This window comes from Opisthorchis viverrini (genome assembly GCF_000715545.1).
Source record: "Opisthorchis viverrini unplaced genomic scaffold opera_v5_37, whole genome shotgun sequence".
Lineage (NCBI taxonomy): Eukaryota > Metazoa > Platyhelminthes > Trematoda > Opisthorchiida > Opisthorchiidae > Opisthorchis > Opisthorchis viverrini.
Genome location: NW_008751693.1, coordinates 1,196,561 through 1,217,917, shown reverse-complemented (window position 1 = coordinate 1,217,917; position 21,357 = coordinate 1,196,561). Strand labels below are relative to the sequence as shown.

At 43.3% G+C, this 21,357-nt stretch overlaps 1 protein-coding gene across 1 annotated transcript in view; it reads left to right on the top strand.

Moving 5' to 3' along the window:
* Window positions 1-21,357, top strand: part of T265_02843 (hypothetical protein) — a gene marked incomplete at both ends in the record, with an annotated part of 66,861 nt that overhangs the window by 27,299 nt on the left and 18,205 nt on the right. Inside the window, 8 exons of the mRNA XM_009167187.1 lie at window positions 1,038-1,466; window positions 3,967-4,103; window positions 5,466-5,730; window positions 6,539-6,929; window positions 11,808-11,999; window positions 14,518-14,669; window positions 14,836-14,882; window positions 17,906-18,009. Coding sequence (XP_009165451.1) covers window positions 1,038-1,466; window positions 3,967-4,103; window positions 5,466-5,730; window positions 6,539-6,929; window positions 11,808-11,999; window positions 14,518-14,669; window positions 14,836-14,882; window positions 17,906-18,009 — 1,717 coding nt within the window. The remainder of the gene's footprint in view (window positions 1-1,037; window positions 1,467-3,966; window positions 4,104-5,465; window positions 5,731-6,538; window positions 6,930-11,807; window positions 12,000-14,517; window positions 14,670-14,835; window positions 14,883-17,905; window positions 18,010-21,357) is intronic.

Genomic DNA, 21,357 nt, shown 5'->3' with positions numbered 1-21,357 from the left:
GCATTTGGTACTTCTAAACTGCACACAGCTAGGGTTAGTTATCGGTTCATTGCTCTTCAGTGACGACAACTCTATGGTTTCGTTGTCCTCATTTGCCGTTTTCTTTGCTTTGTCTCAGTGGATTAAACTTACGCAGTGTGGCTATTGTTATTAGCGCTTCTATTCGTGGAAACTATCACACAGAACCTTTGGTTCATCAGGTTTTCCACTTTCATTTTGCTTTTCTTTCCCATTATGGATCCAGCCGCGCCTTACTGTTTTGAGCACGTGTCTTCGGAAAACAAGTCGCAGAAACAGTGTTACGGAAGCGTCGTGCCCTTGAACACTTGTAAAATTCAGCCATCAGGAAACCACTGACGTGCACATCACATGCGCGTGGTAATGAGTTGTGAAAAACGTGCTTTTCTGTTCTTATCCAGGATGCCTAAGAAGCTGCAACGCTCATGTATGGTGAGCATGGATTTGTACAATCGGCTGCTGGTTCAATATCTAGTTAAGGTACCCTTCCCTTTCATTCACCTGAATTCGCTGCCACACGAAGCACCTGGGACATGGGTTTAACAAGTAAAATTTTGTGCGCTGCTTATATGCCTTAGCAGCTCTCATGAATACATTCACGACCGTCTACTTTGGGTCCGACTGGTAACCACGCTGTCTTACTATGTTAGTTGAGATTTCCTTGTACATTAGAATACATGCTGGTTATAGAATCGGTCAAGCTACAACCAGACCAGCCTTGGCACGCCAGTTTCAAACACTCAGTTTTCAATATTCAACTTGGTCCAGTATGCTAGGTTTTTGGCCTGTCGAATTTGGTGACACCTCCAGCGCGTGGTTTTGTTTATCTATGCATTACTGTTCGTGATATCCAACGGTGATACTGTCTTGGCTGTGTCCTTACCGGTTACCGGGAGAGATATTGAGCACTCGGAAGCATCTTTGAATAAGAGTCTTTTTGTTATATCCTTCAGCATCTGTGTTCCACCTGAATTCTCCACGGCTCACATTCATTGCTTTCTGTTGTTTGTTCACAACAGGTTGCAATATCACTCTTCTGGCTTGCTAGGTTCGCCGATCAAGATCCCACTTGTGCCCATTTACCAAGGCTGGACTACAGCGCATTCGGCGGAGTCCTACCTAGGTCTTTGATTCAGAGTTCTTTGTCAGGTTGTGTCGGGGACGGGATCACTTCCCGATTTCTCCGAAAACACCAACAAGAAGACTCATATCTGGTCAACGGAACAGTTGGTCGGAAATCGCCATTGACAATTGAACGTCACGCCCAGGCACATCAATTTGTCAGACCGACACACCAGTCAATGGGCAATTCAGATTCCGCCCCGCAGCAGCCGGTCAGTGTAACTGAAGGTACATGCCAAAAGCAGCAGTCTCAGTTATCACAAGCAAGTTCCTCAGAACCGTCGCAAGCTAACAATAATGGCCTTGGAGATGATGCATGGCAAGATGTGAGTTTGCCGTGATATGAACCTGTTTTATGTACCAGGGTACCTTGTTAGCATCGAAAGCGAAAGAATTCTCGAGTCTTATTTTCCGTAGCGACAGTCGCTCAGCCTCCTGCTTTTGTAAAGGAACCAGTCGTAGGTGCTCTCCTCTGACAGGCGGTCTCATGGAAACAACTAGAACCGAGAGTTTTCTGGACTGTGGTTTCTCCGGATTATGCTAACTGCAAGGTTTCTTATCTCCCCTTTTTCAGGTTCAGATTCAACCGGAAACATCCCATTTTGCTTTGTTTTGCGTTCACTTTCCTACAACTCGTTTGTTTCGCTCGGATGCTTGCAAATATAAACTCCTATTGGTGTAAGATGATTCCAGCGAATTGCCAGTGCCTGGAAATCGAGTGTTTTATTACACAACAAATATGTGTACAGGACCATAATCTTAACTGACAGCCGTGCACGACACCTGCCGGCTCATCACCCACTGTTAAGAGTACCGTAAACACCGCATGATTTGGAATGATGTTGTTTGAGTAGTGATTAATGTGCATGGACTAGACTTTAAAATGATTGATATGGTCTGTGATCGGTTAAATGTACAAAATACAGTCGCAGGCTGATCTGAATGGTGGTTTTAGTACCTGGATTATATGGTTAATTGTTTCAAACTGTGATAGACTAACACCAGGCTGCTTCATCTGTCTTTATTCCTTTTCCTGTTTGAGGCATCCTGAAGCCAGTATTTGAGGCGCTGCAACACTAGTCTCGATTCAGATTTTACTGTCTAGATTTCTCGTTTCAATGCACGAGTAACGTCCAAAGTGCGCGAAGAAAATAGGCTCTGTCGTGTTACATCGGTCTGCGTACCCCAGCGACCTGTTCAATTATCGTTAACGGATCTCACGCGACATCCACAGGCTGGTCATTGGGCAGCACCCTGAGTTGGTGCTGTAGTATGTAGTGGCGTGTTTCTCAAACTGGGAGCTATTCTCGTTGTATGAAGCACACCAGTCGCTGCCCCGCAGTCAAAATTCTTGGTTTAAGGCGCATATGGTCCTTTTGAATACCACCTATCTGTTATGATCTCTGTACAAACACAGGTATTGAAGAGCTCATGTTCATCAACTGGGTGGCTGTTGATTATGTGAAATATGCAGCGATTTTGTTTTATTAGGTACCTTTGTCGGAATTTTGTAATCGAATTTCGGGACTGTTTGGACTAATCCATTATCAGTCCAGGCTGTATAACTGAGTTATCTCAGTTTACAACTCAGTCGACTAAATTTAGTTTTATGTCCTTTTGTGAGAACGGTTTTTCCTACACAAGTGGAACTTTTTTCCAGTCAACTATGTTCGAGTCACGACGGATGAAGTTATTACACTTGTTATTGTCGTTTCACTTCGCTATGGTCACTCGGACGACCCGAGCTCAACCGAAGCTGGAAAATTCAATGAATTTGATTGACTTGATTTACTGTAAATGAGAGGTATCTGGACTAATGGCCATTGTGTGGCTCTCTTTCATAGAAGTTTACACCTTTTACATTGTGCAGCTCGCTACATTAAACTTACAGTGAATCGCTTTACTGCTGTGTACAAATGAAATCCCGGTAGTTGCCTAACAAGAAGTAGGTAGAAAGCGGTGGCGTTAATCTAACTCCATCATTCACTAGTCAGAAGATAGACTTCCTTAAGACTGCTCTTACAAAGCGATCGATCACCATAATGTGTACCCGTAAGACTATCATTTGCGATCGATGCTGGTTATTCCCTTTCAAAAATCATTCGGCACCAGGATGAATGTGGTGTGGTTTTTAAGGGAAGTGTTGTAAAATCATAATTGGCGGGATGATGAACAGCTGTTTTGCTCTTTCCGAGGCTCACCAGCACTTGTAGTTAAATACACGGTTCTGGTTTCTCCAGGTTGACACGGTGTTATAATATTTGACGATATGTGGCTCTTCAGATGGAGCACTGCATCATCAGGTTCTGACACATTCTGTTCAATGAATTCTTACTTATTAATTCCGTTTCGCTGTGCTACCGGTTCCACACTGTTGCACCTGCAGGTATCGACTGGCCTAAACGTTTGTTCCGTTGCACTTTCTTCAACACATCAGGTTCAATTATGTATGCGTTTGCATCTAATTTATTCACTTACCATGTGGTCACAAACGTGTCCTCTTTCTGGATTTTCTTTCGCTTCATCAACGGTTAGATCGGTGGCCTAGTCGACTCTGAACGTCGGTCACTTCATTTTGATCAGCTGATACGATCGTTCGGCAAAAGTCGCATGATGGGAATTGTACTCCGTACACAAGACAAATGACATTCCTAACTTTTCTTAAACGGGGTATCAGTTTGCGGCTGCAAAATAGATAGCTTCTATGTCCATTCTTGTCCTTTGTATCTCTATTCGGCTTGATGTTTGTTCCAAAAGGTAGTCTATGTCGTTTTTCGGCCTGTCATTTAGTCTTCCCATGACTTTTTATCATAATTGACGTTTCAGGATCTAGATGCTTGGCGCGAAAGACGCCGGAAAGCTTCAAGAATGCAAGCAACCAAGATGACCTCGCTGGAGGAGGCACAGGTTGCAGAAGAGAAGAAAAAACAAGAAGCCATTCGTGATAGGATGCGCCAAATAAAGTACATTCATGTTGGTCGTAAATTTTGCAATAGATATCATAGTCTTTATTTTTTAGTTGCCTGTCAATCTATTTTACCTATCTGCAAGTAGTGGCATGTTTCTATTACATAAAAGCATTTCGTTTGGTTTTCTCATTCTTTGCCGGACTGTCACCTCAAAATTAGCAGTCGGTGACCAAGATTTTACATTGTTGAATATGCCTAAGGCAGAGACCTTCTGTGTCTTTCTAGGGCACAGCTAGATGGATAATATGATTTGACAGATTTCTTTACAGTACCACGTTTAGTCCCATCTCAAAGTTTTCTCTGCGTTCCCAGTGTAGTTGGTCTGGAATTAAATCGCATAAAACTGTCTAGTGAATGTTGAATAATATAATTCCCTTCGGGAAAATACCAGCATGTGTTAGCAATGTTGTGGAATATAGGTAGCTCGGGTGCGCTGTTTGGTTGTTGGTCTGTTCGCCGAGCCTGGCAGTTGGATTGCAAACGTTTCATCACCAGTCGAGGTGACATCGTCAGTGTAGGGTTGAGTGCACTGACGATGTCACCTCGATTGGTGATGAAACTTTTGCAATCCAACTGCCAAGCTCGGCGACAGACAGACCAACAACCAAGCGGCATATTTTTTCCAGTTTTATCTACCGAAGTCCGATCGGGCTTACGGACACCAATGCAAAGTCAGTTTGTCAACCAAACCTTCGAAAACAAACCATGCAGAGTGGAAGCATTCCCTGAATATCATACAAGCGACATGTCTGCAAGAAACAAATTTTTCTCTTTCGGCAAGAATTTGTACTAGCGTTATTTGCTTTCCCTGCATCAGTTTCATTTGATAGAAGATTTTTCCGTGATCAACTTATTGAATAAGTGGCTCATTCGTCAGCCTGGCCTTGCTCTATGTAATAAATGGTTTATCTACATCGTGCAGTTCCCAAGTCACACCGTGTAATAAACTCTTATACCAAGATGAAACTAGACTTTGAACAGTACACCTGATCTAGACTTGGAGTTGAAGTAATTCCCTGTCGTCTCAATATATTTTGCTTGTTCTTGGTTCAGAATTGCATACTGCTGACGGACGGCTTAAACTGTTTCTGTTTCTTAGAAATGAACCCTTTGAAACTCATCTGTCTTCATTGATGGTTAGGGGCGATTCTCCGTAAAAGCTATCGCTTAGTTGCTTATTCCTCGAAACAAGACGATAGCGAATTCACGGAACTAGCCAGAAGTGATTATCATTATTGCAGCATATTGTTTGTTGTAAAAGGTTTCGACAGCGTTTGCACGGCGAAATGATGATTTTCAAGAATATGGCTTGACACTGTTTTCTATCGGATCGGTTTCCTCTCTCTTTCATGACAGAAGTCAACGAAGCCTTTCTACCAATTGTTACATTCCGACAACTGATATAATTCGTCCCGTACCCCCTAGTAGTCCGGGGATGGCACTACTCACTGGAGGTGGGGGGATAAATGTTTTCGACTTAAGCGAAGAGACGTCTTCACTGGATGCGGAGCTGGCACAACCACACGTGGACCAAAACGATGAAGTAATTCAGCCTGTTGCTCAAAAGCTAGAGTCCAGCATACCATACCCTGTGGATCACTCCGATTCTTTGGGTCCTCGTGTAAGTTTTTATGCATCTTTATCCTCTTGTTGTTTTGTCCGGTCTAACTGGTCCCCTTTGTTTGCATGATTGCATCTTTTCCGTAAGTATGTTGTTTCTGTCATTCCACTAAATTTTTTGGTGTGTGTAGTTTAGTAGTAGTGATTCTATTTGTACAGTGTATCCACTTTAAAGACACAGTCACTCCTCACTGGGAGAAGCCTTTTGAGGATTGCCAAGTTTGTTACGTTCCCTGAGGCTTGCTTCAGGTCTGCTCCCGGTCAGTCTGTTCATGCGGTATTTTCAGATAGGTCAGTTTTAGTTCCCCTGATAGAGGGCAATTATCGTCACTCTTGTGGACGTTTTCTTGGAAGGGTATTAGGTCGTTTTGTTACATTGCTTCATAACATTACCAGTCATCCATAATCGTATTCGGGCCAATAATCACTTAGAAGATACGTTGTGCACTGCCATTTCGCATGTTTTTGGTTGCAATGGTCGTGAAAGCAGAATAAAAGAAACGATCTTGACCTGTAATATGCACGATCCCGCACGGGTTTGCCACTAATCCTGAAACGGCCTTATTTATTTATCTGTCAAATGGTCAAGAAACTTAGAACTTGGCTTGACAGAAAAACGTTATGAACTTCGGTGAGCGTGGTTCAATCGTTTGTGAATAATCTCATATTGAGGTACAGTCTCATTTGAGCTTAATTCTATTGTTTTGATGATTTTATGTCCCCTGGGTCTGTGTATATTATTCTCCGAATTTGATCCTTTAAGTGCTAATCCTTGAATCTGCCCTGTTGCCGTACATCTTATTCCCCAGCCTGCAATCGAACCTATCAACATTATCAGTGTCGTTTCGGATTCTCAGCCTGTAGTGGAAATCTTCGATGATGGAACTGCCGTTCCTGATTCCCAACCTGAAGTCCAACCCGGACACATTGCCTCATATTCTCAGACTCAGCCTGTGAATAATATTATTTCTGATGTGATTTCAGTCGACAGTCCACAACCGCCTCAGGGGAGCGCCTCCCAAAACAGGGAAATTGCGGTCGAACCGGCGCAATCGCGTGTTTTCTCCCCAAAGGAATATAAGGAAGTCAAAATTCGTATTCATCCGTTGATGAAAACCTCTGAACCTCGATGGGGTCTCACTTTACGGGCTGAAGGTCCCTTAGAGACTGCCCCATTTGTGGTGGAGCGCGTGAAAATCGGTAAGCTGCGTGGATAACTGGTTCATTGAGTGTGGTTTCACCCTGTGCGTCACAAAAACTCTACTTCGGTTGTTCAACATTCTGCATTTCGTATGCTAATCCTGTCGTCATCCACACTGCCAAAAGCTTTTCTATTTATTTTGAAGCACACCCTGTCTTCAGAATAAATGCATCCTGTCTTTGTGTGTTTACACCCCCATTTTGCAGACACATGTCTGTAGGTCTTCCTGAATTGGGTTTCTCATCTGGAGCTCCATATCTTGGGAGATGGCAACTGGGTTGGCTGTTCTCACATTGATCATGTTTGAATCATTTTCGTTCTGCACTTTCCTGGGACAGAGGAACCTGAGATATTGGTTCCAATCGGCGTTGGTCATGTAGTGTGAGTAACTCATCTGTGGTGGCTTTTCCGGGAAACCTTTTGACATTATTGTTAGCTGAGTGTTCACATAAGCCCCAAGCAACGCTGAGAGACACGGATGATCATGCATTGAGCATTTCTGTTTTTACCCCCAGTACCAACTCTTTTGACCAACGTGACAGAAGCAAGTACATTGTAGCATTGTGCAGTCCGTTGAACAATCTGATGTCATGCCCGTGCCGTACGTGTCGAAGTCTTGTGAGTTTTGCCCGGCTTTCGTGATAAAGTCCCATCTTTTGACTGGAACGAACACATTGCTCCCATGTCGACCCCCTCCCCCCTCATACGGTTGCCGGAACTGGTAAAGCCTCGCTAGCCTACTGAGCGGGTGATCGATTCACGCATTCCACCCTATAGGGAGCTTAAGTTTCTAATGCTTGTGATTTTTGTCTGGTTCGTAGGTTTACCTTCCCTTGCTTTGATGTTCACATCCGAGGCCTTCCAAACCATCCTGATTGCTTAAGTGAAACTGTTTCTTCGTCTATTCAACGTGTGAGTGATCCGCAGTAGAAATGATCACATGTCTAACATGTGATCACGACTTTACTTCTTAATGTTGTCTGAGATGGCCTAGCGTTACTGCGCTAGGTTCTCCACCGTTTGTACACGCATGTACCTAGTACGTCTTACAAAATACGTACGAAGACCATGTTAATGTAACAAGATCTCGGTACAGCGAGGATATCAATTACATGACGCATTCTTTTTACTCAGAATGAGAATTTCCGGTTCAATCCTATTCATTCTTACATTTGGAGTGTGTGAATTACACACCGAAACAATGCAAACAAATTGTTCACTTTCCAAAGCCCAATCAAAGAACTGCGGTATCTCCGGCGTTCTCTGATTTTTCAGGTAGACCGCGCTTTGACCCTCGAAGTGTTTTGAACAGGTGAAGAAAATTCACATGCAGCTTTCATTTTGGGAGGGGCTCTCTTAGTAGACGGAAGCTCCAGGTTAGGTTCTGTATGATAAAGAACTCAACCGTGAACTATACAAAGAGGTGGCATCTATTCGTAGAGGTTTCTCCTGGAAGGAATCATTGAATCACGTCCGCAGTGTATTTGTGGGAGAAGGTAATCTGAAGTGAACCTCACAGGAAACCACTAGATATGGTGAACGTAAAGTGGGAGTGGGTCGTGGACGCCTATGGGTCTGCTGGTGATTGGTCATAGCATATAGGTAAGAATAATGGTTTCTTATCTTATTGCAAGCTAGTGCTTTCGCGAAGGAAACTACCGATAAAGTCGCTGAAAAAAAATATTCGACAACCCAAAACCGCTTTCGCCTTTCTTTATCTCATCAGGTAGGTGCAGCCCTTGAAATTAGTGCGCACCTGAAAATGCTTCGCTAATTTCGTACAATTTGGGTTTAATTCGAACATAAGGTTGACGGATTGCGCCTACTTGATGATCCTGAAGATGTGCAAAACCGGTCGTTGGTTGTTGAAGTGTTTCCAGCACCCTTGTGAGTAGCGTTCTTTCAAGAAAGTATGCCGCGTTCTCTCGAATATCGTGCCTACTGAAACATTAGATGATCTTTGTGCAGCACATTCTGTGGAATAATAGCGCTAATAGGAGATTCATCTTAGTCTTCCGCTTAAAACAGATTTGTGTGTAAATGAGTGCTTCTTCATTGTTGAAACTCGAGGACAATGCGCGGTATCTCAATGTAGTGTCTGACATGAATGTCTATAATCCGCGCAGGAGTGAACATAGTTTACGCCCAGCGCGAATGCGCCATGATGTGTAATCTGCTACACCTAAGTTGTAGGCTCGCACCATTCTTGGGGCAAATTTCGCCAGCAGGAGATTTCCCCTGTCTCCCTCACAGAAGTTCTCTAATTTCTCTGCTTTTTCTCTGTTTTTTTGCGTGGAAGAACAAATTAATCCTCACTCAGTGTGGCCTTCTTTATGCTCACTGTTGGTTCAATGCAGTCGATTGATCGTTGCCGATCTAGCTCTAACCATGTGCGCCGATTGATGTGTACACTTGACTGCTTGTGATGTGGAGATGTAATCTACAGCCTATTGAACATCAAGCAAAAACAGATACTTTGCACATTCAGTCGAGCTTCCGAGTCAGTTACATTCCGTCGGGTGTAGGCTTGATGCGAAAACGCATGTGTTGTGGCTACTTGATTAGCATTTGGTGGTCATTCTGGTCAACTGTTCTATTCGTAGGTCACGTGATTTTTTCGCATACCTGGCGCCTACTTGTTTCTACCATCACAACTCTTTTCGCGTGTTTTGGGATATATTGTGTCATGTGTATCACTGAACTCAAGAATTCTCACGTGATACGTTGGTTTCAAGGACTGTGCTTGATTCGCACCTCGTGAGGTCTACTGCTATTTAGGCTTTTTCACTGAATGATTCTGGTCTATTCAGCACATAGCACACTCAGTGGCAAAATTATGGGACCACTATTTTTCCATCCTAATTCCGAATAGTTAGAAGTATCAGCAAGTGACTTGTCTAGCCGGAAACCAATCCCGCAATTTACACACTACTTTAACGAATTAGCCTATTGTAAGGAATGCGAACAGCAAAATTGGTGCAGGCGGTTGAGAGGCTTAGATAGCATTTCCTAATTTTTGCCTCAAAGATTTCATAGGTCACCTCGATAGGTAATTTTGGTATATGAATAAGATTTTGACCGACGCTTCTCACTTTATGTTTCAGGGCAGCTGTAAACTCAGTCCACAATGCTATAGGATTTTAATTTGGTGGAAGTCAACTCTGTAGTTTTGCCGACACCTTTACGAAACAGAGCACAAGTTAACTTCGGATAGTGCAAGAAGCGCGAAGCACGGCTTCGTTCTGCTCAAATATCCGTTCCTCATGTCTACCCATGGCAACTAGTGGCAGTACTAGGTTATTCAGTGTTGGAACGTACGCACAGACTTTCATGAATAGTTCAATATTGCTAATTCTCCGTTTTACTTGGCGGATAAAGCTTCCATTTCGAGTTTGCATTTTCCAACTCCAAGAAATCGGTGGTTACTGCTTAAACTGTCCATGAGGCGCGTTAAAAAACGCACAAAGTCCTAAAAACCGCAAACTGTTAGAAGACAAGTGAACGTCTTCGGCTCCCACGGCCTAGTAACAGGTACAGTACAATGCCGCTTATCATTCTACTAAACCTCCTGAGACCTGCAATCAGTGGTGGAGTTTTCTCATCCTTCCTGTCAATAGGGTATTGCAATCACGACCCCTGTCCAAAACAGACTAACAATGGGAATGCTGGTTTGTAGTGTTTTCCGAGCTTCCCGAAGGTGCTTGTCATCACTTTCGAGTTTTTACTGAGCCTGTGGTGAGTGAGTTCATCACACGAATGCTTAATACCTCCGCTCATTGCCTTAAGTAGACAGGCGTATGTAGTTTGCAGACAAAGTAGTCCGGTGTTCCAGGCCTTCACAGCATCAAGGCCCGTCCATTATATTAGCACAGGGATTGTGCAAAGTGGTAAACGTTCATGGCTAGAGGACTGATTTTGTGGTCACCCTGAAACAGGAATGGAGGTGTTCTGTAGAAATGTCATCGAAACAAAACGAAGTGATGCATGGGTGTTTTGGCAAGAGGGTTCCGTGGCACCTATTCTTCATACGCTACTTGTGTATTCCAAGAGTGACTTCCCAATGTATGCCGCATGCTTTTTGGTCAACTCCAAACAATTATTCAGCTGGTCTGTATAAAAGCCTACAAGAATTTCATTGATATCTGTTCGTATTCATGTTTTAGAATACCTCCGTTTATGTGGACAAATTCACGTTGAACTTGCACCATGCAATATCCAAACTTTTCTTGTACAACTATCCCTTTCGTACCATTCCCATAGACTCAAACGCTAATTACATGGATTTGGCATAATTCCAATCAGACACAGAAGTAATCCTTTTAGGTTTGGGAGGCAGGAAGGAACAATGCTGTTTTCCGCATTTTTACACGGCCGCATTACGGCTAACAGTTCAGCTTGTTGCTATGTATTCCATCAGCTTTGGTACAAATTGCACTGGCATATTAAACCGAAAGGTCATGCCTAATCAGACCCTCCTTACTGTTGACAGCACTCGTTCATCACATATTACTTCTACCTACAACGGGCATCCTTGTGACCCAGACCCAACTGACAATGGTGTTGGTATTTTCCGAACTGATCGACACAATGTTTTCCATTGTCAGGTTGAATTCCTTTTGTTTTTTTCGCATCCTCTCTAATTACCTAACGCACGTATTTTACACTCCCCTAACTTATATGGCTGGTATTTGTGGTAAGTCGATGCGTGTATGGGGCGGAACGTACAGACAAACAAGGTCCCGTGGAGATTAACAAACGACTGTGATTCACACTAGGAAATCCTCTTTATAGGGCTGTATTCTGCGCCGCACAGTGCAGTTGTGTTTTTCACAGAACTGCTGTTTTCTTTTCGTCTGCCCATGTTTCATTTTCATTAGGTAGCGCCGCTGATGTATGTGATGTTACCAGAGGTGATATCCTCGTTCGATTGAACGATTTCGACTTGAATTCCATCCCATCTTCGCCTACGGAGTCCATAAATCTCTCCTCCTTGGATCGTCTCTTGGAACAACTATCTTCAGAAAACGGGTCGGTTAACTTGTGTGTTCTGCGGAAATGGAGTCAAAATGGTAAGTGACTACGCTATCTACTCCTCTGTTACATAGTCAACCGATTTAAGTTCCTTGTAGAGATATGGTAATAATAGGAATAATGCAATTTGGCCTCGACAGGGTCGCCGTGCACTAGAGAGTGACCGACAGGAGGAATTTTGTGGGGAACGGACGCTCGTTATTTCCTGTGATTGGTACCGTTAATAGGTGTATAAGGTGAATGAGAAAGTGTGGGTAAATCCTTCAATTATACCCAGACGATCTCATACAACATACATTTCAACTGATTCGTCTATGTTACTGGTATGACTGTTCTGCTCTCCAGGGTATGTGCCGTCAGTTTTGTTTTACTTCACGTAACAGGTCTATTCACATCGCCTGTTTGAATCGTCACTCTCCTGTCTTGGCGCAACTGTTCATGTTATCCCACCCCAAAGACGGAAAGAACCGGATTTGAGTTTCGCTTCGATTGAAGCTCATCAGTAGTGTACATCGTTGAACTCCAGACATCTCAAATGCGAGCACCACTAAAACAGCACATGCTGGACACACCTAAATCATTACGTCTGGACAGGTGAAAATGTTTATGCTTCAGCGTTGTTTGGCTAGTCTTTGGAGTCGCAGAACATTTGCGTCTGAATGCGAATTTAGGAATAGTTGCAACTTAATTTTCTTAAAGAATTAATAATACCAGTCAAGTTATCGCTTGCTGACATCATGAATGCCCATCGTCGACATATGGATTCATTTAGTTCCCAGCACTATTACGTTTGTCATATCCTAATATCTACCTGCGATCGTTGTGGAGGGTACCTTTGTTGGTCCTATGCACTACACTCGCAATGTTGACTCATTCCGTTTATATTGAGTATCGTTTGTGTGGTTAATTCGCTAGTTCTGAAACTCCCTGACGATGCGTTGTCAACGACGTTTTCAATCAGCATCCCCGTTTTCTGTTTGCACAGTCACTTAGGGGTAACTGTTCTTTTGTTGTATTCGACAATTGTTTGTGTTCATAACGGTCGTGATGTTGATTGCTCCATTCCTAAACGAAGTCGCAGTGTCTTCATGTGTCCTAGTGAGGTATGGTGAAGCCACTGAAGTAAAACTAAATTGTACTAATTATTGCTTCTTGGATGGGAAGATTCTGTCTGTAAGTTCAATAGATATAAGTGCACGATAAGATCATTCAACTCAACCCCGCACTGGCGATGTCCCATCGATTGGTGATGAAACGTTTGCAATCCAGCCACCAAGTTCGGCGAACAGATCAACAACAAAGTCAATGGAACTGTCAGGCGCTTGCAGTTCACTTGAGCACACGATGCAGGTCCTGCTCTGAAGTTCGCCACGGTTACCACCCACTTATTCGTGCATCTTTTTTCCGATAATCTACGTGTTCACACAGGCAGATCTGGTGACTTCAGGCCACATTGTTCTGCAACGGTCTTTACGGTGGTTCGCACTAAGTTTTATCTCTTGATTTATTTCTGATGTGTAGGTTTTTCCGCGTGCTAACTGTTCTCTGTTATTTAGTGTATGCGACTGAGCTCAGTTCGTCATTATCAAGCATGTTGAGGTAGAACGCTGTTTATTTACTCTTTTCTTATTGAACACTGCGTAGCTACCTTAAACAGAGAGACACAACCTCAGCAGTTTATTCTGTAGCCTCCTTATTCTTCTTTAACGAGTTTTGGACGCCCTTGTTTATTGGCGTCAAGTTCCTTAGCTGTTAGCGGGATACACTCATTTGGAAACAAATTTGGCTACGCGAGAAACTCACCTAGAATCCAGCAGAATCTCTCGTTTGTGATGTTCTTTAGCTGTTATTTTTTCCCGAAGATTTCAGTGTGTACCCGGTTATCGCGTGTTGGTGCGTACATGTCATGAGATATGTTCCCCTGACGTCAACCTTGCTTTTCCATGACCACCACTGCAGCACAACTGTTCATCATTTTAGCTCTGTAGACAACCACATGGCGCTTCAGTTTAGTGCCGGAGCCGCCTTTTTCCGGGGTAGTGATGACACAGCGAGTGGGTACTACCTGTTGTGCTCCATATTATATGTACCTTCTATCCCCTGGCGTTTCTTGAGTGTGTGTTAGGCTGATCAGGCCGCACCTGACTGGCAATTTTTCTGACTGATTTACCCAATCTCTTGACAACCGCAGCCCGTTGGCCTGCCGTGACCTCATTCTGTATCGTCCATGATCGTTAACCTCTACTATGCGTGTGTATCGCATATGACTGATCGATGTTATCCTCTCCTTCATGAAGGGGAATACATTCGAAATGATGTATGTTTTCTTTTCGGATTTCTCGCCTTTCCCATACAAGCATGTGATTATGCTAAATCTTGATCGAATCCGCCCACGCATGAATCCACTGGTTTATGAATGTTTTTTCGTGAACGGACCGCCAGATGGTAGAAACTGGAAGTTGAATATTTCATCTTCCGAGCTTAGGAACTTCATCCGTTGTTCCTCTTTTGGCCACTTTGTCCTCACGGGCTTTCATTTTCGGTGATCAATTTTAGAAGACTTCAGTGATGTGGAGCTAGACGAAGAAAGCTCAGTTGGGCGGGCACTTCCTCCCAGGAAAGGTTTACTCTCTGATGTCAACGAATCACGGGAAAATATTTCTGGCCAAAAACCCAGCTCCATCTCGTATGATCCAGGGACGGTCCTAGTGAGTTCACGTGTAAACATTTATAATTCAAATGACGTTCTACTCGCCTTTCTCCTATGATAATGTACTTGGCGCCATGGTGAAATGTCTCTGACAATTGTTATTCCTAACCGGTTCGTTTTTCTTCAGTATTCACAGTTCCATTTTCCTACGTCCTAATTTTCAGATATCCATTGAAAATGAACGCCTCCCAGTACTTACTCAACCTTCTAAGTAAGTGAGCGTCTTTCATCAGTACGTACAGCAAGGGAGCGAAATTTCCGAACTCAACTAAGGCCAGGCAACTGACAACCATACCACGTTACCTTAATGTCAGTCAGAACTATTCCACAGGTCAACTCTATTCTCCACCCCACTTAACATAACTACTGGATGCTTGCCGTCTCAATTTTACACGGCGTTTTGAGGTCCGCGTGGGTACCCAGAGGTTGTGAGGAGACAATGGATCGAAGTTTGACAGGGGTGGCCAGGGCCGTTGTAAATATGTTTGTTATCATATTTGTTACCAATTAGCATAGCAATCCGTGCGGTCATCGACAAACCGCCGGAATGCCGCTGCTGAATCAGTACTAAAGCTGCTACCTAGCTACCTACCTTTTCGAGTATCGCATCTGACCTGTGCCTCATGGATGTCGGGTGTGTGCATTCAGACTGACATCGTCTAAACCCGTTCAGTGCTTTTTGTCGTCAAAATATATCTAACCGACTGTATCCGTCCTGTTATATGCATTCACAACTCCCGTAGTCAGTATTGGTTTGTGGAGTGGATTTGCTAGGAGAACTCTTTTGTTCCGGGTCTCTAAAAAGCCCACATACTTGCATTACGTCCATTTACACATGAAGCTATGGAACTTGGTTCTATTTGTGATTATTCGCACTTTAATCATTCAGCTGAAGAGCCATTTCACTTCGCTGCAGCAAAAATTTCAGCAGTCAAGCGACTGCTGCACTATCCTTAGATCTTCCGTAAAATGCAACAAATGCTATTTGGCCCGGCTGCTGTCGTGGAACAGTTGCGATTCATTTGAATCTGTTGTTCCCAGTATTCTTCATTTGATGGTGCAGCACGAAGGCCGCCGTATTTCTCAGTGAGTGCCGTATCAATTAATCGTCATCCCTGTTGGCAGAAGTGCACCAGTATTTTATACTGGTGTATGTTCAAATAATACAACTCACCACTGGACTTCTCATCACCCTTATATCCTGCTTGGATGCCAACTTGTGCATATGCACCGGCAAACAGTCGCTGGTAAAATGCTTTGGTGTCAACGGGATACTCAGCTGCTTTCGAGAAATACATTTATTTGCAAATCCATTCGGTTTTCACGAGACAATCAACTGAATCTCTCATTTATGATATTCTATTACTGAATGTGCTGCCCACAGGCTGCCTCATGTTTCAGTTGGCACGATATTCGAGATATCGCAGTATATTTTTCATAAAGGAAACTACTCACAAGAGTTTTTGGCAACCTTGTGAGTAGTTTCCTGTATGAAAAAAATACTCCGCTGCTATTTCTGTGAAGGATCTTGTGAACCGGAGATTCAGGTGAATCGCATCTGAGTTCCTCGTTCGCTCCGGGTGAATTTGCAGTTGAGTGTGTGTTACAACATACAATTTAGTGTTTACTGTATGAAACACGATTGATAGGAATTCGACAGCTAGGCTCAAGGAGGACGAAACCACTAATGGGTTCAGAGTTTTCACGTAACTTATGAGTAGTATTGAAGGGTATGGTCTTATTGCTTCCCTTCCGGCTGCTGAACTCATTTTCAAAAACGGGAATATGTATAAGACTTAGCGGATGGACTATCTGAATTTCGACAGTCAGTGATCCTGTAACTCAACCATCTGATCAATCAGTAAGACTCTCTTACGGCTGATTTTCCAGGATCCGTATACGTCTCTGCTAATACGTCTGATCGTTTCAAGTCCGTGGGTGGATATCTATCAGGTTCTTATTAACTATCGGTGACTATTCAGTAAAACCGTCGTGGTCTTACGTAAAAGCTTGGTTCAAACCCATTCACACGCCCGTTGGAAATTGACATCACCTACGCCGTGGATTATGCTGTTTATAGGGTTGGTCTTGGCTACACTTCTGATTTGAATGGCACAGTTTCGGGAATTCGGCCGTTTGTTATTTAGCCCGCTTACAAAGTTGCGCCCACCCCTTGGCCGAAAACTGCGGTGAAGTGTAGGCCTGTTGTCGAACCGGACATAAATTCTTCACTGGCGATTATGGGCCACAAGACAGCTGTCTAATTTCAGGATGGTGATAGTTGTGTTGAGAAAGGAGGAAAGTCCGTTGGATATATTCAGCAAAGCAGGCGTTCATTTGGCTGTGGCGTGTTCAAGGCCTAAGATAGAAAATCTCCAACCAGACACCAGGCCCACTGCGTTCCTAAAACTTTATGTTTGGACTAACGAGAAATATGATTTATTACTTCAAATTTTTCTCGTGTTCGTTTTATTCCTAGTTGTGGTAAGTGATGAGTAATCTCTCCCTAAAGCGCTTACGCTTCCCTGTTTTAAGTTGTTATGTAGTTTTTGACGATGGAAACTCGCGTCCGTTCTTATGACTAAAAATTTGAGTGGAGCAGGTAAGCCGCACTTTGATAATAGGTAAACTGAACAGTAAAGAGAAAAATTTAGGAGCTTCGGACTGCACTGTAAACTGTAATATGTTTTTCATAAAGCCAACTTATCTTATCACTGCTACATTTATTTATTTGGTCAGGACCCAGCTGTTTACGTGTGCCCCAGTAGTGATTATTTATTATCATAATCCTTGTCATCTTTTAGGGATAATTCTAGCTAAAGCTGGCATCAGAACACAGTACGAAACGTATTTTTTGTCGTTACGATTGTTTACAATGCTGTGGATATGTAGTTTCGACAGTAATAAGTGTTGTTGCGACGTTCAGGCTTTCTGTTGATATCACTTCCGCACTCACACTTGTTGTCTCCCCTATTGGACTTACAATTCGTAAGCTTTTGAAGGGCCGATTTCTATCCATATCACATCCCACAGGCTATGCGCATAGCCTTGTTTGTTTCGTTACTTTTGTCAGCATGTAATATCATTCGTCAATCATCTTGGTGCGATGGTCCTGGTTTGCTTTTTTATTTCAATAATTAGATCTCTTGTCGTTGAGGCACTCATGACTCTACGGCTATCTACGGTCTGTTAGGTAACCTTCTCATGCTCTTGCACTTCCATTTTTTCCTCTAGCAAACAGCAGATCCCTCACGCACGGAATTTCGGCGCAGATTCTCCCAGGGCCATAGATAATCCTCCTTTGGAGGTCTCTTTACGGAATCCCCTTAGTACTCAAAGTGAGTCTCTGGCCTCAATAGTGTTCTCGTTTTTGAACCGTTCCGGGTGCTGTACTTTCCTAGTGTTTGCTGTGTTCTCCGCTGCTCAATATGCTTGATCTATACTGCCCTGGTGATAGCTTGAAGTGCGCGGTAATCTTCAGCTCCTTGGAGTGAAAAATCGACGTACGCTGCTCAGAAGCACATGAAAATGGCCGTGATATCTTCCGTCACATTGTTATTACACTGAAGCTTATGCTATCCTGGCTTCGTTGTATCAACTTATGGAAAATTTAGCTAAACCCAATGACTTCATTCACTTCCCGAATGTTTCATGTGCTACTCCGTAAATTTGGATGCTTCTGGATTGAGCTTTCCTGTCTTGATGTAAAGCACTATACGTAGGGTATGTAAGTGGTCACAGTCCATCTCCGTCGTCCTGAACTTGTTCTCAATTCTCTCTCGGTGCATCTAGCCAGATATGTGTATTGATTCCTGTAGATCCGTTATGTATGTGTATAACCGAGTCACTTCCTTTTTCCACTTTCACTTTCCCTTTCCTCTTGCACTCCTGTATGTTTGTGCATTTGTCGTTGTAATCGTTGCTCACTGTTTTCCTCCCTGTGCATCCTTTGCTGTTCTCCCTGCAATACTAATGAAATGATAACACGTATCTTGCCTGTTTCTGCTGCTACTAACGGTGTTGTGCTCATTCTACGCAACAGTATGACTGGTGTCACAATATGTAATTGACATTATTTGGTTCTGTGAAAGTTGCTTCTGTTTCGTTTCTCATTTCCGCTTTTCCCATATTTCCTCGTGTCGTTTGCTGGAAGTTTCAATCGTAGTGTTGCGTCCGCTTAAACGATACCGGACTGCTTCTTGTTATCATATTGCCTGTGCATTCCATTCGCCAACTTCAATATTGTACTTTATACTGGAATTGGAATTGTTTACAGCCAGTGAGCAAGTTTTCTCTCATCATCCGGTCGCCACTGGTTTCTTTCGTTCGCTTATTCATTTCTGTGCCTGCTAATTAGTTGTTCCAAGGCCCGATCATTAAGCGCTTCACTCAGATCCCATACTTTTCATCTCCAAGCCTCGTCGTTTTTTGATCATTTCCTAGGTCTGCTTTTTGATATTGGTCCTGTGTTTTGTAAAAAAAAGCTAATTTTGTGTGATTAGTGGTTTTATTCTTCGTCCACGGGGTTCACCAGAGAATGCTCATATAAAAAATGTCGTTTACGAAACTGGTGATAGCACTGAATATCATATAAGGATCACACAGTAGCCCTCTAACAGTCTTCCTTCGACCATTACCACAACTACTTTACCTTTGTTTCGGATGCTGATATGTTGATCTCGTTTAGGGAGACAATATATTGAAGGGCACACTGAAATTCTCCACTGTATCCACAGCACATTGATGTAATCTGTCTTGGTATCGCATGTATGCGCCAATTAGTGTCGTTACTGCTTGCGGCGAAGAAAGGGCAACCTTTATTCTGTGGATTCGCTCGCTATCTGTTCGTCATGATGTGATTCTGAGTAAACCACTGTGAACTGATGAGCCGCTTCACAACAGGCCTCTCAACTAACGTTCAATGATAATCGGTGTGGATACATTTCCACCGATAATAATGTCAATTAAAAACCAGCTTTTCTATTATAATTTTTCGTTTTTAGTGTTACGGACTAGCTGCAAACATTTTTGACCGTTAAATAGCTGTGCAAAAGAAGCATCCGAAGGATCTCCGTCCACTGATCTCATAGACCAGGATTCTGGCTAAAACTCCTTGGTTTTCATCGCCATCCAGTGAACTCTTTCCCGAAGGCTGTAGTAGTTCACTAGTTTAGTCGTTCTGTTCTATCCCTAACGCGAAGTGTGCACCGTTAATTATCATCAAGTGCAATCAAAACGGGAGATGGTAATCCAGCTGAAACAGGATGCGCGAAATCGACGTTCTTTGTTCTGAGCCACTTTCGGTAGAACAATGTTTGCTGTCGAAAGGATAGTTTGGTCCCACTGAAGTTCCGCAACCTGCGACTGGGTGGTCTAAGACGACGACCTCGTAATTTGAACATTTTCTACATTCAGCGGTCGCATTTCAGTNAGACCAGGATTCTGGCTAAAACTCCTTGGTTTTCATCGCCATCCAGTGAACTCTTTCCCGAAGGCTGTAGTAGTTCACTAGTTTAGTCGTTCTGTTCTATCCCTAACGCGAAGTGTGCACCGTTAATTATCATCAAGTGCAATCAAAACGGGAGATGGTAATCCAGCTGAAACAGGATGCGCGAAATCGACGTTCTTTGTTCTGAGCCACTTTCGGTAGAACAATGTTTGCTGTCGAAAGGATAGTTTGGTCCCACTGAAGTTCCGCAACCTGCGACTGGGTGGTCTAAGACGACGACCTCGTAATTTGAACATTTTCTACATTCAGCGGTCGCATTTCAGTTAATCCTATCGCGGTCCGTTAAGCTGCTTCTATTTAAACAGTTTTCCATCGTCCAATCAAATCGGACAAGTGGGGTCACAGACTTGATGCATTTTATGAACTGTTCGCATAGCCGGGATTCTGAGTGACGTTTCACACTGCAAGATTTCTTCTCTGGAGTAGATTCAATAGTGAAATTCGCGGCTGGGCTGTGATAAACGACAAGGAATGACTGTTTTCGAGTGCACTTCCACCCACTGATGTGCGTCAGCGGTAATCGAGGAACGTGAAGGGGACATACAGGTATTTTGCGTCATGATTTAGCCAGTCAATAACCCTCATCTAGAAGCCCTTCTTTTATGTAACGGCCACACCAAAAGTATCCGGCGTCGGCAAAGGGTGTCTTGGTACTTCACTTTCGTTCAGAGGCTTTTCGTCAGCCTATCGGAGTTTATGTTACTGTCGGCTCCTCTGTGCTCTTAGGTGAGTGACGAAAAGTCAATATATGAAATTATTGCTATGACCAATTCTCTTACTCGTAGAACTTACTATCATATGATTCTCTGTCGAAAAGTGATACGCTCGTTACGTGTCATCCAATATTAAATTTCATGCTTTTGAGAGGCATCATATCTACAAGCTTTAGCAGCATGTTTGATGTACCTAGCAATCATTTTCCAACATCAGTTTGTGTTTAGTACATTCTTCATGTGCATGTTCACGTTTACTCCGCTATCCACCTAGACCGGTGTTCGTTTTTTTCTGCCGCTTATCATCTGTGGCTTCTCGGTATGTTTGCATGGTGTTTGACGTCCGTAGAAATACATCAGTTATGTTTCCATCCGTGGCTGAATGGCTCACTAACAATCACAGCACGTGAAATTCTAGCTGGGTGGATCAGTGAATCAGTTGGTGCACCAGTCAGTTCCCCTTG